The 17,269-nt window shown below is 34.4% G+C and overlaps 1 protein-coding gene across 3 annotated transcripts in view; it reads left to right on the forward strand.

Annotated features, from left to right (window-relative positions):
- ARB2A (ARB2 cotranscriptional regulator A) overlaps positions 1 to 17,269 on the forward strand; it is a 484,107-nt gene that overhangs the window by 31,680 nt on the left and 435,158 nt on the right. For 2 of the 3 annotated variants that reach the window (XM_081275628.1, XM_081275627.1), the window contains exon 2: positions 6,594 to 6,714. The exons of the other annotated variant lie outside the window; for it this stretch is intronic. In XM_081275628.1, coding sequence (XP_081131754.1) covers positions 6,609 to 6,714 — 106 coding nt within the window. In that variant the 5' untranslated portion in view covers positions 6,594 to 6,608. The remainder of the gene's footprint in view (positions 1 to 6,593; positions 6,715 to 17,269) is intronic. 3 annotated transcript variants of the gene reach the window in all.

Raw genomic sequence — 17,269 nt, forward strand, 5'->3', positions numbered from 1 at the left:
GTTTATATTTGTCATAGAATGACATTTATATTTTATCTATATGAAAGAGACTACTGTTGGTTTGACATACTTTGTTTTTCTAAAATTTGGGAATTATTTTGTGCTTGGCCATAACTCTGCCATTTCTGTTACACAATAATAACTTTATAAAAGACTACATAAATTTTTTTCTTTTGGTAGACTTTAAAAGTCTACAATTATCTTTGTCTTTGTTTAATTTCTTAACTTAATTTTTAGCATTGTCTTGTAGATACTGTATGCTTTTCTATTGTAGTCTTTTGAGTTTCTGCCTTCTTGTAGCTTAAAAGCTATGAGAAATCTGACCAGATGATTTCCAATTTTGGAACCTGTTAAAAAGACAGTAGTGCAATATTCGTTTCTTTTAAAATCTTTTTATTTGATATTTCTTAACTTTTGGCTCTTTATTTTAGATGTTTTATTTCCCAATGTATTATGAGAAACAATGGGGAATAATTTTTATACATCTTAATTCTGAATAGCAAACTAAATACACTGATAACAATTTTAGTTGACAGCTTTAGTCTACACATAATTATGATCAACTTGTCCCAGCTCCAAATTGTAAGAACTTCCTAATAGTGGAAATCAGTACATGAAATCTAGTATCTTTATTTTGCAAAAGATCTAAGACTATAGTAATTTTTAATATATATGTTTTGGGGTGTGTGTATTTGTGTGTGTACTGATATGTGGGTACTGGGGGAGAGGCTAGAGAATGAAGATATGAGGCTGGAGCAGACACAGAAGACAAAGCCCAGTATAATGTGGAACCCTGGTGCATAGAAAATGGTAGCTTCCACACTGAATGCTAGAGGCATTGTGATTTTCTTGAGTCACTTTACTTTATAATGGAACTGAGATTAAAAACCCAAATTTCTCTTTCCATGCCTATATCATGTTGCTTGGAAAAACTAAGAAATTATTTTAGATGGCCTTGAATTAGAATCAGGTATTCCTAGACTGAGCTATGCTTTGATCCAAACATAATTGCATTCTGTGTGGTAGTTACCATTTTCTGTGGACCAGAGGACCATATTATGCTGTGCTTTATCTTCTGTGTCTGCTCCAGTCTAATGTCTTCATTCTCTAGCTTCTCCCTTCAGTTCCTTTATATCTATATAACACACATTCCCCCAAACATATATTTTAAAATCATTATAGTCTTAGAATTATATATTGTCATGTATAAGTTTGAACTAACCTTTACTGATGAGCACACTGGTTATTTTAATTCTTTTTTTTTAAGAGAAAGAGAGAGAGAGAGAGAGAGAGAGAGAGAGAGAGAGAGAGAGAATTTTTTAATATTTATTTTTTAGTTATCGGCGGACACAACATCTTTGTTTGTATGTGGTGCTGAGGATGGAACCCGGGCCGCACGCATGCCAGGCGAGCGCACTACCGCTTGAGCCACATCCCCAGCCCGGTTATTTTAATTCTAATTTGGGTGGGTCATAAATCTCTGCTACCAATTTCACTTACTGTACTTTCAAGTGCAAATAGGCTATTTTGAGCTTGATTTCCAGAGTCTGATTCAGTGAGCAAGGATGCTTTGGAGACAGACTAGACCCAGACCAATGCTGGGGGCCTCAGAGAATTAACCCAGTTTTACTTGTTCTGCACTATATTTTGTACTTTTGTAAATGCATTCGGAATATAAGGTGGAAAGGACTCCTGGTGTAAAATTACCTATATCTAGTTTGTATTTAATACCTGGCTAAAAACAAACATGGAAAAATGAGGCTTCTGTGTATCTTTCTGAACATTTTATATAGTGCTTATGGCATATTTTGAACAAACAGGTTAAATAAATATTCTACTGTTTCATGTTTTGAAATGCTGACTAGATAAAGATTACACATGACAAGTTATTTATAACTTTATTTATACATAGTGGATTCTCTGTTGGAATCATAGAAGGGAAAGATATGATAATTGCTTTGTGTAGTTCACAGAATGAAATTGCAAACTGAGATGTTTTGAATCTAGTTTTTACTGTAACCATTTCTAGGAAACCATATTTAAACAGCAGTGGTTATCGTGAAGTGTACAACATGTCAACTGTGTCCCAATTCACATCGGTAAAATCCTTCCCACTTTATTCCCTATAACCTAACCTCCATCAGATAATTTCAAATAAACTATGTTGAATGCACATATTAATATATATCAAATGTATCAAACGGCCTGCTGGCTGCATTTTCAATAGTGTTTATCTGTGGTCATTGCAAGTTATAACTCTGAATTTTTATTAGGAAAACTAAATTGAGAATTTATGTTTCTGGCTTAGCTTTACCAGCTGTGCCACAGCCATGGAATGTAACTCAAGAGAGTAAAAAAATCTAACACAGTGTATTAAGAGAGAAACAGACAAATTGCTTTTTCTTCATGCCTACTTGCTTTGTATCTGCCACTATAAGGTTTAGGGCCATATACAATAGTTAATAGTTTCTTAACTTCTAATATGTCATCACTCCAGCAAACTGCTATATGAATTTTTAAGTTGTCTCATATAAAATAAGAATAATGATTCTTCAATAAATGGGCAAAGGAACTGAAGAGAAACTTCACAGAGGAAGAAATATGATTGGTCAATAAATATGTGAAAAAATATTCAACATCTCTAGCAATTAGAGAAATGCAAGTTAAAACTACACTGAGATTTCATTTCACTCCAGCCAGAGTGGCAATTATCAAGAACACAAGGAACAATAAATGTTGGCAAGGATGTGGGGAAAAAAACACACGCATACATTGCTGGTGGGACTGAAAATTGGTGCAACCACTCTGGAAAGCATTATGGAGATTCCTCAGAAAATTTGGACTAGAACCACCATTTAACCCAGCTATCCCACTCTTCCATCTAAACCCAAAGGACATAAAATCAGCATATGACGGTGATGCAGCCACATCAATGTTTATAACAACTCAATTTACAATAGCTAAACTATGGAACCAACCTAGATGCCCTTAAACAGATGAATGGATAAAGAAAATGTGGTAAATATATATAACGGAATATTACTCAGCCATAAAGAAGAGTGAGATTATGGCATTTAGTAGTAAATGGAGAACTAGAAAATATATGGTAAATGAAATTATCCAGTCCCCCAAAACCAAAGGTCTAATGTTTTCTCCCATATGTGGATGCTAACTCACAATTAGGGTAGGGTAGGGAAGAATAGAGGTACTTTGGATTAGACAAAGGGGAATGAGGAGAAGGGAGGGGAAATGGGAAAAGGAAAGATAGTAAAATGAATTAGACATTACTATCCTAAATGCATATATGATTACACAACCAAAGTAATTCTACATCATGTACAACCAGAAGAATGAGAAGTTGTACTCCATATATATTTTTTAATATTTATTTTTTAGGTGTAGATGGACATAACACAATGCCTTTATTTATTTATTTTTTTTATGTAGTGCTGAGGATCGAACCCGGGTCCCACTCGTGCTAGGCGAGTGCTCTACTGCTGAACCACAATCCCAGCCCCTCCATATATGTTTAGTATGTCAAAATATATTCTATTTTCATGTTTAAAATAAGAACAAATAAAAAATAAAAAGAATAATGATTCTTAATTTATTAGATCTTGAAAGTGATTCTTTAAAATATGAATCTTGAGTATGATTCACAGCATCAAAATATATTTATAATTCTACTTTTGTTAAAGTAGCCATAGTGATATAATTATATTAATCATTCTGTTTAGGAATCAGATAATTTGGGGCCAAGAAAAAAATGACTTTATAATTTATATTAGAAGAAATACCAAATTAAGCCTGGTGTGATGGCACATGTCTGTGATCTCAACGGCTCAGGATGCTGTGGCAGGAGGATCACAAATTCAAGGTCAGCCTCAGAAACTTAGCAAGGCCCTAAGCAACTTAGCAAGACCCTGTCTTTAAATAAAATATAAAAACAATAAGGGCTGGAGATATGACTCAGTGATTAAGCAAGCACCCCTAGGTTCAATTCCCAGTACCAAAAACAAAAAGAAAAGAAAAAGAAATAAAAATAGAAATACTGAATTAGAAGAGAAACTAAAAATTTTATGAAGCTTGCCTATATATAGTTAATGCAGTCATGGAATTGTTAACAAAGGGCACTGTGTATGATCTTTCATGTATGAACATTATCTCTTTAACTTTTACTACAGGATGGTATTTACAAGCTGATAAAACTTCTACACAACTTGTGGGACATGTTAGGACTGATTCCTGATAAGCACTCCCCCACCTTTTTGTACTAGGGGCACTTGACCAGTGAGCCATATTGATACCCAGCCCTGTTTTGTATTTTATTTAGAGACAGGGTGTCACTGAGTTGCTTAGTGCCTTGCTTTTTTCTGAGGCTGCCTTTAATCCTCCTGCCTCAGCCTCCTGAGCCACTGGCATTACAGGCATGTGCCACTGTACCTGGCTGATAAGCCTTTTAATTATTGCTTTGTTATAACAGTATGTAATTATCAGTCTAGGTCTGAAATATGATAGCTGTGGTCACTTGGCAGTTTGATTTTAGCTAGTAAGTAAGCAGAGGAAGTGACCATGTTTGTTTTACTCACTATTACAGCTGCAGAGATTTATGCATTACCTAACCTATAGACTGGAATGTATCTCTTCATGGAATATAGATACATTTACTTTATGCTGAATTTATGGAATTTTAAGTTACAAATACACAGAAGAAAAATAGGAGCTACTTCTTCCATGAAGAAGAAGAGAGATTTTAGCTCATTTTTTTGGAGGTTTTAGTGCATGGTTGGTTGGCCCTGTTGCTTTGGGGCCTGTGGAAGAGCAAAGTTGCTCACTTCATGGCAGCAAGGAAGCAACAAGAAATAAGAAGGATCGGGGGACCCCAACATTCCCTTCAAGATCATGCCCTCAGTGATGTTATTTTATTCCACTAGACCCTACCTCCTAAAGTTTCCATCACCTCCAAATAGCACCATTGGTGATGACCATGCTTTTAACACATAAGCCTTTAGGGACACTTCAGATCAGATCCAGATGGTAGCAGTTGACTGATATTTTAGGGTTTTTTTTTTGTTTTGTTTTGTTTTTAGGAGATCTCATTGGGTAGCAATAATACTGCAATTGTTGGCTATACATTTTTAACTACTATTATATGAGGTATTGCCACATTTTATAAGTGAGAAAACTGAATATTTTGGATATTAAGTGCCTCTCTAGAGGTCACAGAGTTGTTATTAAGTGGTGAAGATTCATTTACAACAATTTTGAAAACTATAAGCCAACATATGTTAAACACTTAATTATAAATCAGACACTATACTAAATGTTTTATAGTTAGCTTTCACTATGAGGGAGGCATGATTATCATTTCCATTTTACACATATGGAAAATGAAGCACATACAAGTTAAATAGTATATCATGGATTCATGGCCAGTTAGTTGGAGAGCCAGAGGGTCCTTTCTCTTATATCACCTGCAATTAAACTTGAGATATGGGCAACATTGGTAATGTCTATTTGGAACATTTATGGTATAAAATATTTTCATTATTATGTTTTAAAACTTTTTACCTGTTTGCAGAATAAGTAAATTTTAGATTATTTCTCCAACATTCTGCTAATTACAGAAATATATTTCTTTTTAAAGATAATCATAAGATGTATCTTTAAATGGAAACCACAGTTTGCTTTGTGCATAGCAAATCAATTGGGTACCTTAGAGGAATAATCTGGTGTATTTTATTGTCATCAATGTAATTGTCTTATAATTTCCCTTGTAGTTATGGTATAATTGACTAACTTTAGCTTATATTTTTCCATTGTATGTGTTACATGTTTTTCATTTTAAACTTTTGGAATAGGAATAGTGTTTCTATTCTTGATCATAGGCACCCCCAGAAAAGTAATTTATTTGTACTTTTAATGCCTTCCCTTTGGCCAATGTAGAACAGAACTAGTAATAAATCAAAATTTTATATTATAACGACTTACTAGAGACCATTTATAAAGTATACCATTTATCACCAGATAATGAATTTAACATAGTTTAATTTTTAAATGGGCTAATTTTTTCCTCAAGTTGTGTTTCTAATTACAGTATAGGTAATTCGTAGATGCTTTATGTGTTTATTTTTCTCCTAACTTCATATTTTAGGAGGAAGATGTTGTGACCTTGTTAATGACACATACTTACTGTTTAAATGAAATTGCAAGTTTTTAAAATTATCTGAAGTTATTTTTTTAAGAAAACTTTAGTTGATAAGGAATTGAAACTAAATAGTAAATTTGGGTAATTTCAGTTCAAAATACATACAGATTTAAGATATTGTATATGGTGACATGAGAGTTATAATGTTGAAAAAAGCTTGATACCTATATTCCTAGAGCTTTTAAACTATTAACTGAGCCAAATAAATACATAAATAACTATAATGAAAAGCAGGCTATAGCAAGAGCTATGGAATAGTGATCAACAAAGTGTAGTGGCAGATCAGGAGAGTAGATTGTCCTCTTCTAATGGAAGGAGCTAGGAAGTCCTCATGGAGTAGGTAGGATTTGAGTAGACCTTAATTTATTGCTTTCATTCATTCTAGACTGTCTGAAGATTGATGTCTATTTCCTTGAGCTCTTTAATTTTGTTGCCAATTTGGATAAGCATGGCACAAATCCAGCAGGGAGGTCCAGATGAAAATGAAAAGACTACAGCTCTGAAAGGTACATACTTAATTTGCTTTCTTAGGAAATTTTTATTACGCCTAGAAAAGGTGTAAGAATGTTTAGGTCACCTTTCATTCATTTCACTTTTAAAACAGATTACCAGTACCTAAGCTATTTGCAGTTATTTTTGTCTCTCACAGGAACTATCATAGTATCTGAGACGTAGTGAATACACAGTGATTTTTATAACTATAAGAATTCTTAATGTTTTTTTTTGGAATTATGTATGTAGTATTAGAACTAACACTGTCTTTTGATTCAAGACTGGTTCCCTTACAATATTTTTGTTGATTGGGATGTCATATTGGGTTAGGATAATGATCTGACTATTCCAGTATTTTGTCTTTGTGGCATTGGCACTAGGGATTTTTTATGTGAGGCCCTCCGTGTTAATACTTCAGAAGGAATCTGCCTTAGACATTGTTAGGGATTTGAGTTCTAGGATTTTTAAAAATCTGTTATCTAATATACTTTTACTCCTAAAAGAAATATACATTCTTTATTATCAAATATTTCAATGTCTATAATTTGTCCAAGATATGATTATCTATGTAACCTGTAAAAGGTTTCAATGTTTTAAATCTATATAAGTTTTCAAGGCTTTATTTGGTGGTGAAAAAAATGTATTGAGGGTTTTCTCAATGTTCAGATGCCAACTTTTTAAATTTAGTTTGCTTTATGCTTCTATGATAGAATATAACAGAATAGATATTTTATAATAAACAGAAACTTATTGTCTCAGTTCTAAAAGCTAGGAAGTCTAATACCAAAGTGCTTGTTCCTGTAAAGAGCCTTTTTGCTGTATTATCCTTTGGAGGAAGGACCAAGAAGTAAAAAGGGCCAAACTTACTCTTTTATAACAGTAGTAGTCCTATATATAAGAGTGGACCCTTTATGGCCCAGTCATCTCTTAAAGATCCTATGTTTAAACACCGTTAAAATGGCCACTAAAAACATCATGAACTGGCAAATGATAGGATTCCCTTTTACTTGATTTAGTGTAAAATCTATCTGTTCCTCAAGTGTTCCAAGATCTGTTTCATAGCAGATGCTCCTGCTAGATATATACTATATAGATATGGCTATAGGCTGCTTCTCTGAATCCTTGGCTGCTGTCCCTACCTGAGTGTTCTCAAGTGGATAATAAAAATACCTCAAGAATTTTTCCTACTACCTTATATTACTTCTTATTATGAAACCTCAAGCAGATACAAGATTAATCGACTAGTTTCTTGGCTCAACTTATTTGTCATCTTGACTTGGGTTTAGATGTAATGATCTGTTCATGGAATTATATAAGTATCTCTTACCCACAAAAATGGAAAATTATTAAGAAGGTTACTAACTTTAGGTTTTCTAGACAAATTCTCCTCACAAATGTGAGATGATGATGGGCTTTGGATTATATTGGTAGCAAGGGAATGATTAAGAAGTGACACATTCTGTAAATGTTTTGGAGAAAGAGATTACATTATTTGATGATGTATTAGACATGAGCTATTTGAAAAAAGCTTCACTTTGAAGCTTCTTATCTTAAATAGGAGCCATTAATTACAGTGAGAAAACATTGGAGAAAATAAGTTGGTGGTAAATAGCAAGAGTTAGATTTTGAATGTGTTAATATTAGATCCCAGGTAAACATCAAAAGGGGAAAAGGTGATTTGGGGGAGAGTTTAGGCTAAAGATACAAATTTGGGATTTATTAGCAAGAAATAATATTTAAAATTCTGATCCTAATTGAGATCACCCAAGATGTTAGTATAGCTAAAAAAAGAGGTCTGAAGATTAAGCTCTGGACACCTTGACTTTTAATCAGGAAGATAAGGAGGAATCACCAACAGAGGCTTAAAAGGAATTTCTAGTGAAGGGAAGAACCAAGGGCAAGAGAGATCTTTAATATCAAATTTTAAAAAAAGGAGTAATTAATTAAGTATATGCTGGTGATGGGTCAGATTAGATGAGGACTGAGAATTTACTTTTGGATTTGACAATATGAAGGTCATTTGTGACCCTTATAAAGAGCTGTTTCAGTGAATTGATGGAAATTAGATCCTGAATGGAGAATTTTAGTAGAGAACGAAAGGAAATTGAAGGCAGCTGTACACAACTCTATGGATGGTTTTATTTCATGCTCATATGCTGTTGGGAATGATCCGGCATACTCAGAATAAGGGATAATTTAGGATCAGTGACAAGGAATGTTCGTGAAAGTTTGCAACTAAATAGATAGGTTTCCCACCTAGGTAGATTTTGTGCATATTCAGCCTTACTTGATAAGAAAATTTGATTTCCAAGTTGTGGTTCTAATTGATTCTCCCACATTGTACGATGTTAGAATGATTTGGGGAATTTTAGAGGTAATACACTGATGTCAAAAGAGTATAAATAGTCTCTAGACAGAGAACTGTCTGACTTAAGTTCAGATTTTTCCTCTTATAATAGTGCAAGTTGCTTAATTTCTCTGAGTCTTTATCTTCATTTGTGCAGTAGGAGTAATAATTCTTAGTATACATGGTATTATAAGAATTAATGGAGTCAAATTGAAAATACATTAGGTTCTTGAACAATATGGGTTAGAATTGCATGGGTATATATACATAACATGAATTTGTTTTTGAGATATAGGGGTATTTGAAAAAATTTTCAAGTGAACTATATATCTAGAAATACCAAAAAAAAAAAAAAACCAAAAAAAGTTAGGTATGTCCTGATCACTTAGACTATATGTAGATAATAGTCTGTTTTATCATACACTGGTGTAACACATGCACACATAGAGTGTACATGGCATCAGTTATAATGTGAAGAAAAGTGTAAACAAATATAGAGTATTGAAATCTAACTATATAAAAGTAATTGTAGTCCATACTGTACTACTCTATTAATTTTGTAGCCACCTTTGGTTGCTATTTGCAATAATCTCAAGTGTTGTATCTGCATAAAATTCCTGTGGCACTAATGATATCTGTGTGAGTATTTAGTCTCTGGTAAATTGCATTAGATAGTAAAAAGACATTTCTCCATATTTCTTGAGCATTTTTCACCATATAACATATTTATGTGTTAATACATATAACACACAAAATACCTATCAGCACTGCCTGTACCAAACCCAGAACATGGACAGCAGCACAGGGAGTGGTGGCCCTGGCAACCTTCCCTTAGGAGTGCCTTCATTTGGGGATATGAAGGTCATTACAAGGCAAGTTTGAGGGATAGTAAAAATGGTTCAGTGCAAGAAACAGATATGTTTTAATTAAATAAGAATGGTACCAAGGAAGATGTATTTGTATACCAGTCTGCCATAAAGAATAACTCTAGGAAATACTTTTATGGTGTAGTTGACAAAGAAATGGGGAGCTTAATGTTATTTAAAGCAAGGGTGCTGAGACAGCGCGGTTGCATGCTCTGGTAGAGTTCCAGTTCTAGGCAGTAAAGAAACAGCAGATTGTAACCATTATAGATGCATCACAGGGGTCCTCTACATAATTACCAGTGGACTATCAGAATGGTAGAATAGAGAAAAGAGAGAGGGATTAGAGAATGCTTCAGAAGGCTGGACCTAACAATGCTTGCCCTACTACAGTTAAAGGTTCCCATCTTACTACTACATGTGGAGACTCTATGGGCAGGGATCACAGTATGCCAGTCTTCCTCTACAAGGAGAAGTGAGTGACAGGGTTGGCAATCAGGGTACAGAAGAACAAGGTAGACCAGTGTTTCAGTCTACTTCCCATCACTGTGATTAGACTACCTGGCAGAAACAATTTAGAGGAGGGAAATTTTATTTTGGGCTCACAATTTCAGAGTTTCAGTTGACTGACTCCATTGCTATGGGCAAAGGTAAGGCAGAACATTACAGTGTAAGGGCATGGAAGAAGAAAACTGTCAGCTTATGGCAGCCAGAAGACAGGCAGAGAGCATGGGGGAGAGGCCATAGTCTAGGCCATGCTCCTAGTGACTTACTTCTTCCAGGCATACTCTACCTACATACAGTTACTATCCAGCAGTTCGTTCAGAATGGATCAAATGGATTAATTCAATGATGAGGTTACAGCTCTCATAATTTAATCCTTTTACCTATGAACATTCCTACATTGCCTCACACATAACCTTTTGTGGAACAGTATAGACATAATCCATAATAATCACTGTGACAAAATACAAGAAAATCAATTTAGAGGAGGAAAGATTTATTTGTTTTTTGGTTTCAGTTCATGGTCACTTGGCTCTATTGATTTTGGGTCTGTGGTGAGGCAGTGCATCATGATGGGGAAACATAGTAGAGTATGTTACTCACCTCGTGATGGATAGGATAGAGTGAGGAGATGGTATAATCCCTAAGGGCATGCCCCCAAGGCCCTACTCCCTTTAACTAGGTCCCACCTTCTGTTATTTCTTCCACTTCCCAGTAGTCCACTCATCTATGAATCCATCAATGGATTAGTCTATTGATGAGCTTAGAGTCTTTATGAATCAGTCCCAAAGGTCCACCTCTGAACATTACTACATCAGGCCTTCAACATATGAGCCTTTGGGGAACATTCCAGACCCAGACTGTAGCAACCAGTGAAGCATACTATGTAGGTGATTAATTATGCAGGAGCCTTCCTCACAAAGACAGTCTAGAGAGGATAGTAATGAATAGGAAAATCAAGGAGGCGATATCCAAGGTCAGTAGCCACCTTGATATTTGTACTGCCACAGTTTCAGTTACCATTGAAGACAACCCTAAAACAAATAGAAAGCCCCAAACCACCAGAGAATAAAGAGAAAAAAACAGTTAATCCACTAGCTGAAAATTTGTTCACTCCTCAGGCTGAGCATGGCAGGGCTGAGTAAATAGCAGTTTACCATCTATACTATTATCTGCTCATAAGAAGAAATGAATGTGGTTCCATCAAAAAGAAAGGGAAAAAGATTGGAGCTGAAGATAGCAAGTGCTTTCTTTTTCCCCATTGACCAGATAACTTGGATTATCTATAATATCTATTCAGCATAGAATTTTTATAATTTTGACTTACAGATGGTTCTTTTTGGTAATTACAAATGCACATTTAAAGCCTAGTTTTCCTCAGTATACTGTTGAAGGTTTTATTTATTTATTAGAGCATTATAATTATACATAGTAACTGTGTTAATTTTGACAAAATCATACATGCAAGGAATTTGATTTCAATCCCTACCCCACCCACCCTTCTCACTCTCCTGATCTTCCTTTTGCTTCTTTATGTTTTTTTTTGTACCTATGATTGAACTCAGAGGCACTTGACCACTGAGCTACCTATTTTGAATTTAATTTACAGCCACGGTCTCACTGAGTTGCTTAGTGCCTTACTTTTGTTGAGGCTGGCTTTGAACTCCAATTGTCCTGCCTCAGCCTTCAGAGCTGCTGGGATTACAGGTGTACGCTACCATGCCTGGCTATGTACTTACTTTTTTTAATATTTATTTTTTGTAGTCGCAGTTGGACACAATAACTTTATTTATTTATATGTGGTGCTGAGGATCGAACCCAGGGACATGAACATACGAGGCGAGCGCTCTACCGCTAAGCCATATCCCCAGCTCCTGTACTTATTTTTGATTGGTACTTTTGACATCTAAAGGTAAAAGTCCCTTTGGTACATTTATATATGCCTATAACATGGTTTTAAAAAATTCATTCTGCATTTCACTCCTGTTTTATTTAGTTAATTTGTCACTGTGACCAAAAAACCTGACAAATACAATTAGAGCAGGAAAAAATTATTTGGGCCTCATAGTTTCAGAGGTCTCAGTCAATAGATGGCCAGTTCTGTTGCTCTGGGACTAAAGTGAGGCAGAACATCGTGATGGAAAGGTGTGGAGAAGGAAAGCAGTTCAGGATTTGGCAATCAGGAAACAGAGAAAGACTAAGCTCAGCTCACCAGGGACAAAATATGTACCCTGAAGGCAAGCCCACAGGAACCCATCTCCTCTAGCCACACCCTACCTGCTTACAGTTAACAACCAGTTAAGGCTCTCATAGCCCCAAAAATTCACTTTTAAACTGTTTTGCGTTGTCTCATACATTAGCTTTTGAGGAACACTTCACATCTAAACCATAACACCCCCCTTTCACTCCTCTTTCACTTTGTTTCATAGCTAGTCAAGATGACATATTTAAGAACTTCATTTTTAGATTATAACAAAGGTATACAGTTTGATTTTTAAAAGAAAGTGAACAAACTGCAAGATCCTATTAATATAAGTGTTAAATAATAATAATAATAATAATAATAATAATAATAGTAATAATGAAAGGTATGTTTGGAGTTTTGACTGTGTTTGCAGGTCAGTCCCCCTAATCCCTGCATTGTTCAAGCATCAAATGTATTAGAAAATAAAAATGGTAAGTACATAGTAAATTCACTTTAGAAAAAAGTTGAAACACTGAATAAAACTCTATTCCTAGAACAGGAAGGAAATTTTATTATTGAGTTTTTTTCACAACTGGGCTATGATGCATAAAACAATGAGCTGATGATCACTGACTGCTGTTCTATGACGGGTTTCAAGTTTAATGGCAAGAATGCATACTCGAAGATGACAATTTTTCATGAAAGGAGGGTGCTTCAAATAATGGCATAGTGGTAGAAAATTTTCATCAGATAATTTCAGTGGGCAGAAAAAAGGTAAGAAGTACTAGGATAAGCAGAGTTAAGGCAGTTGATTCTGGAAAAAATAATTTAAACTAGTTTACTTTGATAATGAAGATAATAAAGATAATGAAAATGGTGAAGATGATGATAGTTATCCTTAAATGAAGGCATACATCAGGTAATTCTGTCATCTCTATTGGACATGGCAATGAGACATATGGATATAGCTTTATAAGGAATTCTACTTCTTAAACATATTATTTTTTTTCTTTGCAAGTTTTATGGGCTTTTAGTTTGTCTACTTACTCATTTATAAATACATTTTTTCCTGGATTTCTGGAAAGATGACTTATAACTAGTTTTCCTTGTTCATGTGGATTTGTTTTTATTTACTTTTTATCTCCACACTTATCTTTAGAATGCCTGCACTTTGCCACAGTGATGTTGTTAAAAATTCTGGATATTAGCTGAGCTGGTAGTACACACCTGTAATTCCAGTGGCTTAGGGGACTAAGGCAGGAGGATCGTGAGTTCAAAGCCAGCCTCAGCAATTTAGTGAGGCCCTAAACAACTTGAAACCCTGTCTACAAATAAAATATAAAAAAGGGCTGGGCATGTAGCTTAGTAGTAAAAAGCCCCTGGGTTCAATCCCTGGTATCCCCCCAAATTCTTGATATTAATGTTACCTTATCAACATTATTTGTGATAGCCTTGATTATAGTATAGTAAATATATATTACTTTCCTCTGTTCTTTGGGGAAGAGTTTATTTCCTAGACTCATTGATGAAGGTTTTAGCCAAGTAAATTGCTTTTGCCAGTGCTTAGTTTGTTGATGTTAAGCAATAAATTGTTGGTGGACATGCAGCAAGCAGAACTTGCTATAGTTCAATCTGTAGTATTTCCCAGAGCTCATGTTTTGAAGGCTTAGACCTTATCTTGACACTATTTGAGGGTGGTAGAAATCTTTAAGAAGGGGACCCAGGGGGAGGTTTTAGGACACTGGGGTGTGTCTCAAAATAGACTATGTATCCCAAGTTCCTCTTTTGTCTCTTTGCTTTCTGATCACCAAGAGATCAGTAGCCTCCTCCACATTGCCCTCCCACTATGATGTATTGGGGTTCTACAGGCCAGGATTAGTGGGCCAACCAATAATGGACTGAAATCCCCAAACCTGTAAGCCAACATAAACCTTTCTTTTTTTCAAGTTGATTATCTCAGGGTTTTTTTTTTATATTAACAAAAAGCTGATTAATACAGAGTCTTACATTGTGCTGTGTGATATGACTTGTTAGCTGTTGAGCTCTTGCTACTTTTCATGAATAGAACATACTCAAGATAGATATGGAGTCTAAAGAGGTAAGAAACATTTTAGAGCCTGCCTAAATCCGGTCTGCCCCTGCCATCCTGAAACCTGAAATCCAGGCTTTAGGGAATTACATTGAATGATTTTCAAATATTAAGCCAACTTTGTATTGCCAGGATAAACTGTATTTGGAAATAATATATCACTCTACTTATATATTCCTGGATTCTTTGACTAAATTTTTGTTGAGTATTTTTGTACCTATATGATGTATATTATCCTATAATTTTCTGATAAACTTTGGGTTTGATATTTAGCTTTTTAAAATGAGTTACTGTTTCTTATTCTTCTCCTATGGGAAAGTTTAGGTAGGAATAAAATTATTTAATTTTTTAATTGTTGGGTAAAATTCATCAGTGAAACTATGCTGCACCATAGTTTTTTCTTTCTTTTTTTCTACTTATGAAAATTTTGAGTTTTGAATATAATTTCTTTGATAGATGTCGAGCTTTTCAGGTGATTTTTTTTTTGTATGTTCTGTGGTGCTGCACATACAGGACCTAATGAATGCTAGGTAAGCTCTCTATCATTGAGCTATACCCCTTCTTAATTAAAAATACAAAACTGATTTTTTTCTTCTTCAAAAACTTTAAAAACTTTAGTGGATTGTAGTTTTCCATAATAGTGGGTGTTCATTTTGACATTGATAAATCCATTTAACATAGATTTCTCTATCTCAATCCCAATTCCTATCCTCTTCCCTTTCCCGATCTCCTTCCTTTGCTCTCTTGGTCTTCTTTCTGTTTACTTTTTATAATTGGTTTTTGTGCAGGGTGAAAGGTAGGGATCTAGTTTCATTATTCTACATAGGGCTATCAGTTTCCCCAATATTGTTAAAAAAGCTTTTCTCCAATTTATTTTTTTGTTGGCTTTGTTAAAGATCAGATGACTGTATTTATGTGGATTTGTCTCTCTGTCTTCTATTCTTTTCCATTGGTCTTCTTATATCTGTTTTTATGCCAAAACAATACTTTTTTTGGTGACTGTAGGCCTGGAGTATAATTTGAGATTAAGTATTATGATGCTTCCATTTTTGTTCTTGTTGCTCAAGATTTCATTGGCTTTCTGGGTCTTTTATTCTTTTATGTAAATTTTAGGACCATTTTATTCTAGTACTGTGGAGAACATCATTGGTATTTTTATGGAAATTGCCTTAAATCTGAAATTGCTTTTGGGAATGTGGCCATTTTGACACTATTAATTTCACCTATCCAAAAATATGGGAAAAATTTCCATCTTCTAAGGTCTTCTTTAGTTTCTTATTTCAGTGTTTTATAATTTTCATTGTAGAGCTCTTTTTCCTCAGTTAGATTTATTCCCAAATATTTATTTATTTTTGTCTATTGTGAATGGAATAGTATTTTTGTTTTCTTTCTCAGCAGATACATTATTGGAGTATAGGGGAGCTATTGATTTTCATGTGTTGATCTCTTATCCTGCTAGTTTGATGAATTTGTATATTACCTCTAGGAGTGCCCCGCCCTCCGCCCCTGCAGTAAGTGTAGGATCATCTCCTCAGCAAACAGAGATATTTTGATTTCTTCTTTTTTTTTAAATTTTTTTATTTGTTATTGATGGACCTTTATTTATTTATATGTGGTGCTGAGAATCGAACCCAGTGCCTCACACATGCTAGGCAAGCGCTCTACCACTGAGCTATAACCCCAGCCCTGATTTCTTCTTTTCCTATTGGTATCCCTTTTATTTCTTTCTGCCTGATTGCTATGGCTGCAGATTCAAGAACTGTTTGAATAGGACAGGTGACAGTGAACATTCTTGTATTCCTGATTTTAGAACAAATGCTTGTAATTTTTCTCTGTTCAGTATGATGTTCATACTTTGTCATTGCCTTTTTGTCATTCAATTCTATTCCTTCTAAACCTAGTATCTTACATGTTTTTAGCATAAATGGGTTTCTCCAAAGGCTTTTTCTGAATCTGTTGAGATGATCATGTGATTTTAGTCTTTGATTCTATTTATGTGATGAATTACATTTATTTATGTATATTTATTGTAATAACTTTGCATTCCTGGAATTACACCTAGATCATGGTGTATAATTATTTTCATGTGTTTTGGATGTAGTTTGCTAATAGTTTATTAAGGATTTTTGTATCTATGTTTATCAGGAGTATTGGTCTGTAGTTTTCTTTCTTTGGCACGTCTGTCTGGTTTTTGTATCAGTCCGATACTGGTTTTGTAGAATGAGTTTGGAAGTGTTCCCTTCCTTTCTATTTCATGGAATAATTTGAGGAGGCTTGGCATTAGTTCTTTTTTTATTGGTTTTTTTAGTTATGTCAATATAAAAGCATGCAGTGTAAATTTTTTTAAATTCAGTTCTCAGTACTTCCCCCTTTCCTTCCCTTCTTCCCTCCCCATATTCCTTTTCCTATACTCTACTGATCTTTCTGCTATTTACTTCATTTAAGAAAAAATAGTGTCTTTTTATTAAATTATTTATTTATTTTAATTTGTTATACATGATGGTAGAATGCAGTTTATTTTATATTACACATATAGGGCACAATTTTTCAAGTTACTGATTGTACACAAAGTATTTGCACA

Source organism: Spermophilus citellus (genome assembly GCF_964194105.1).
Source record: "Spermophilus citellus genome assembly, chromosome: 1".
NCBI classification, from domain to species: Eukaryota; Metazoa; Chordata; class Mammalia; order Rodentia; family Sciuridae; genus Spermophilus; species Spermophilus citellus.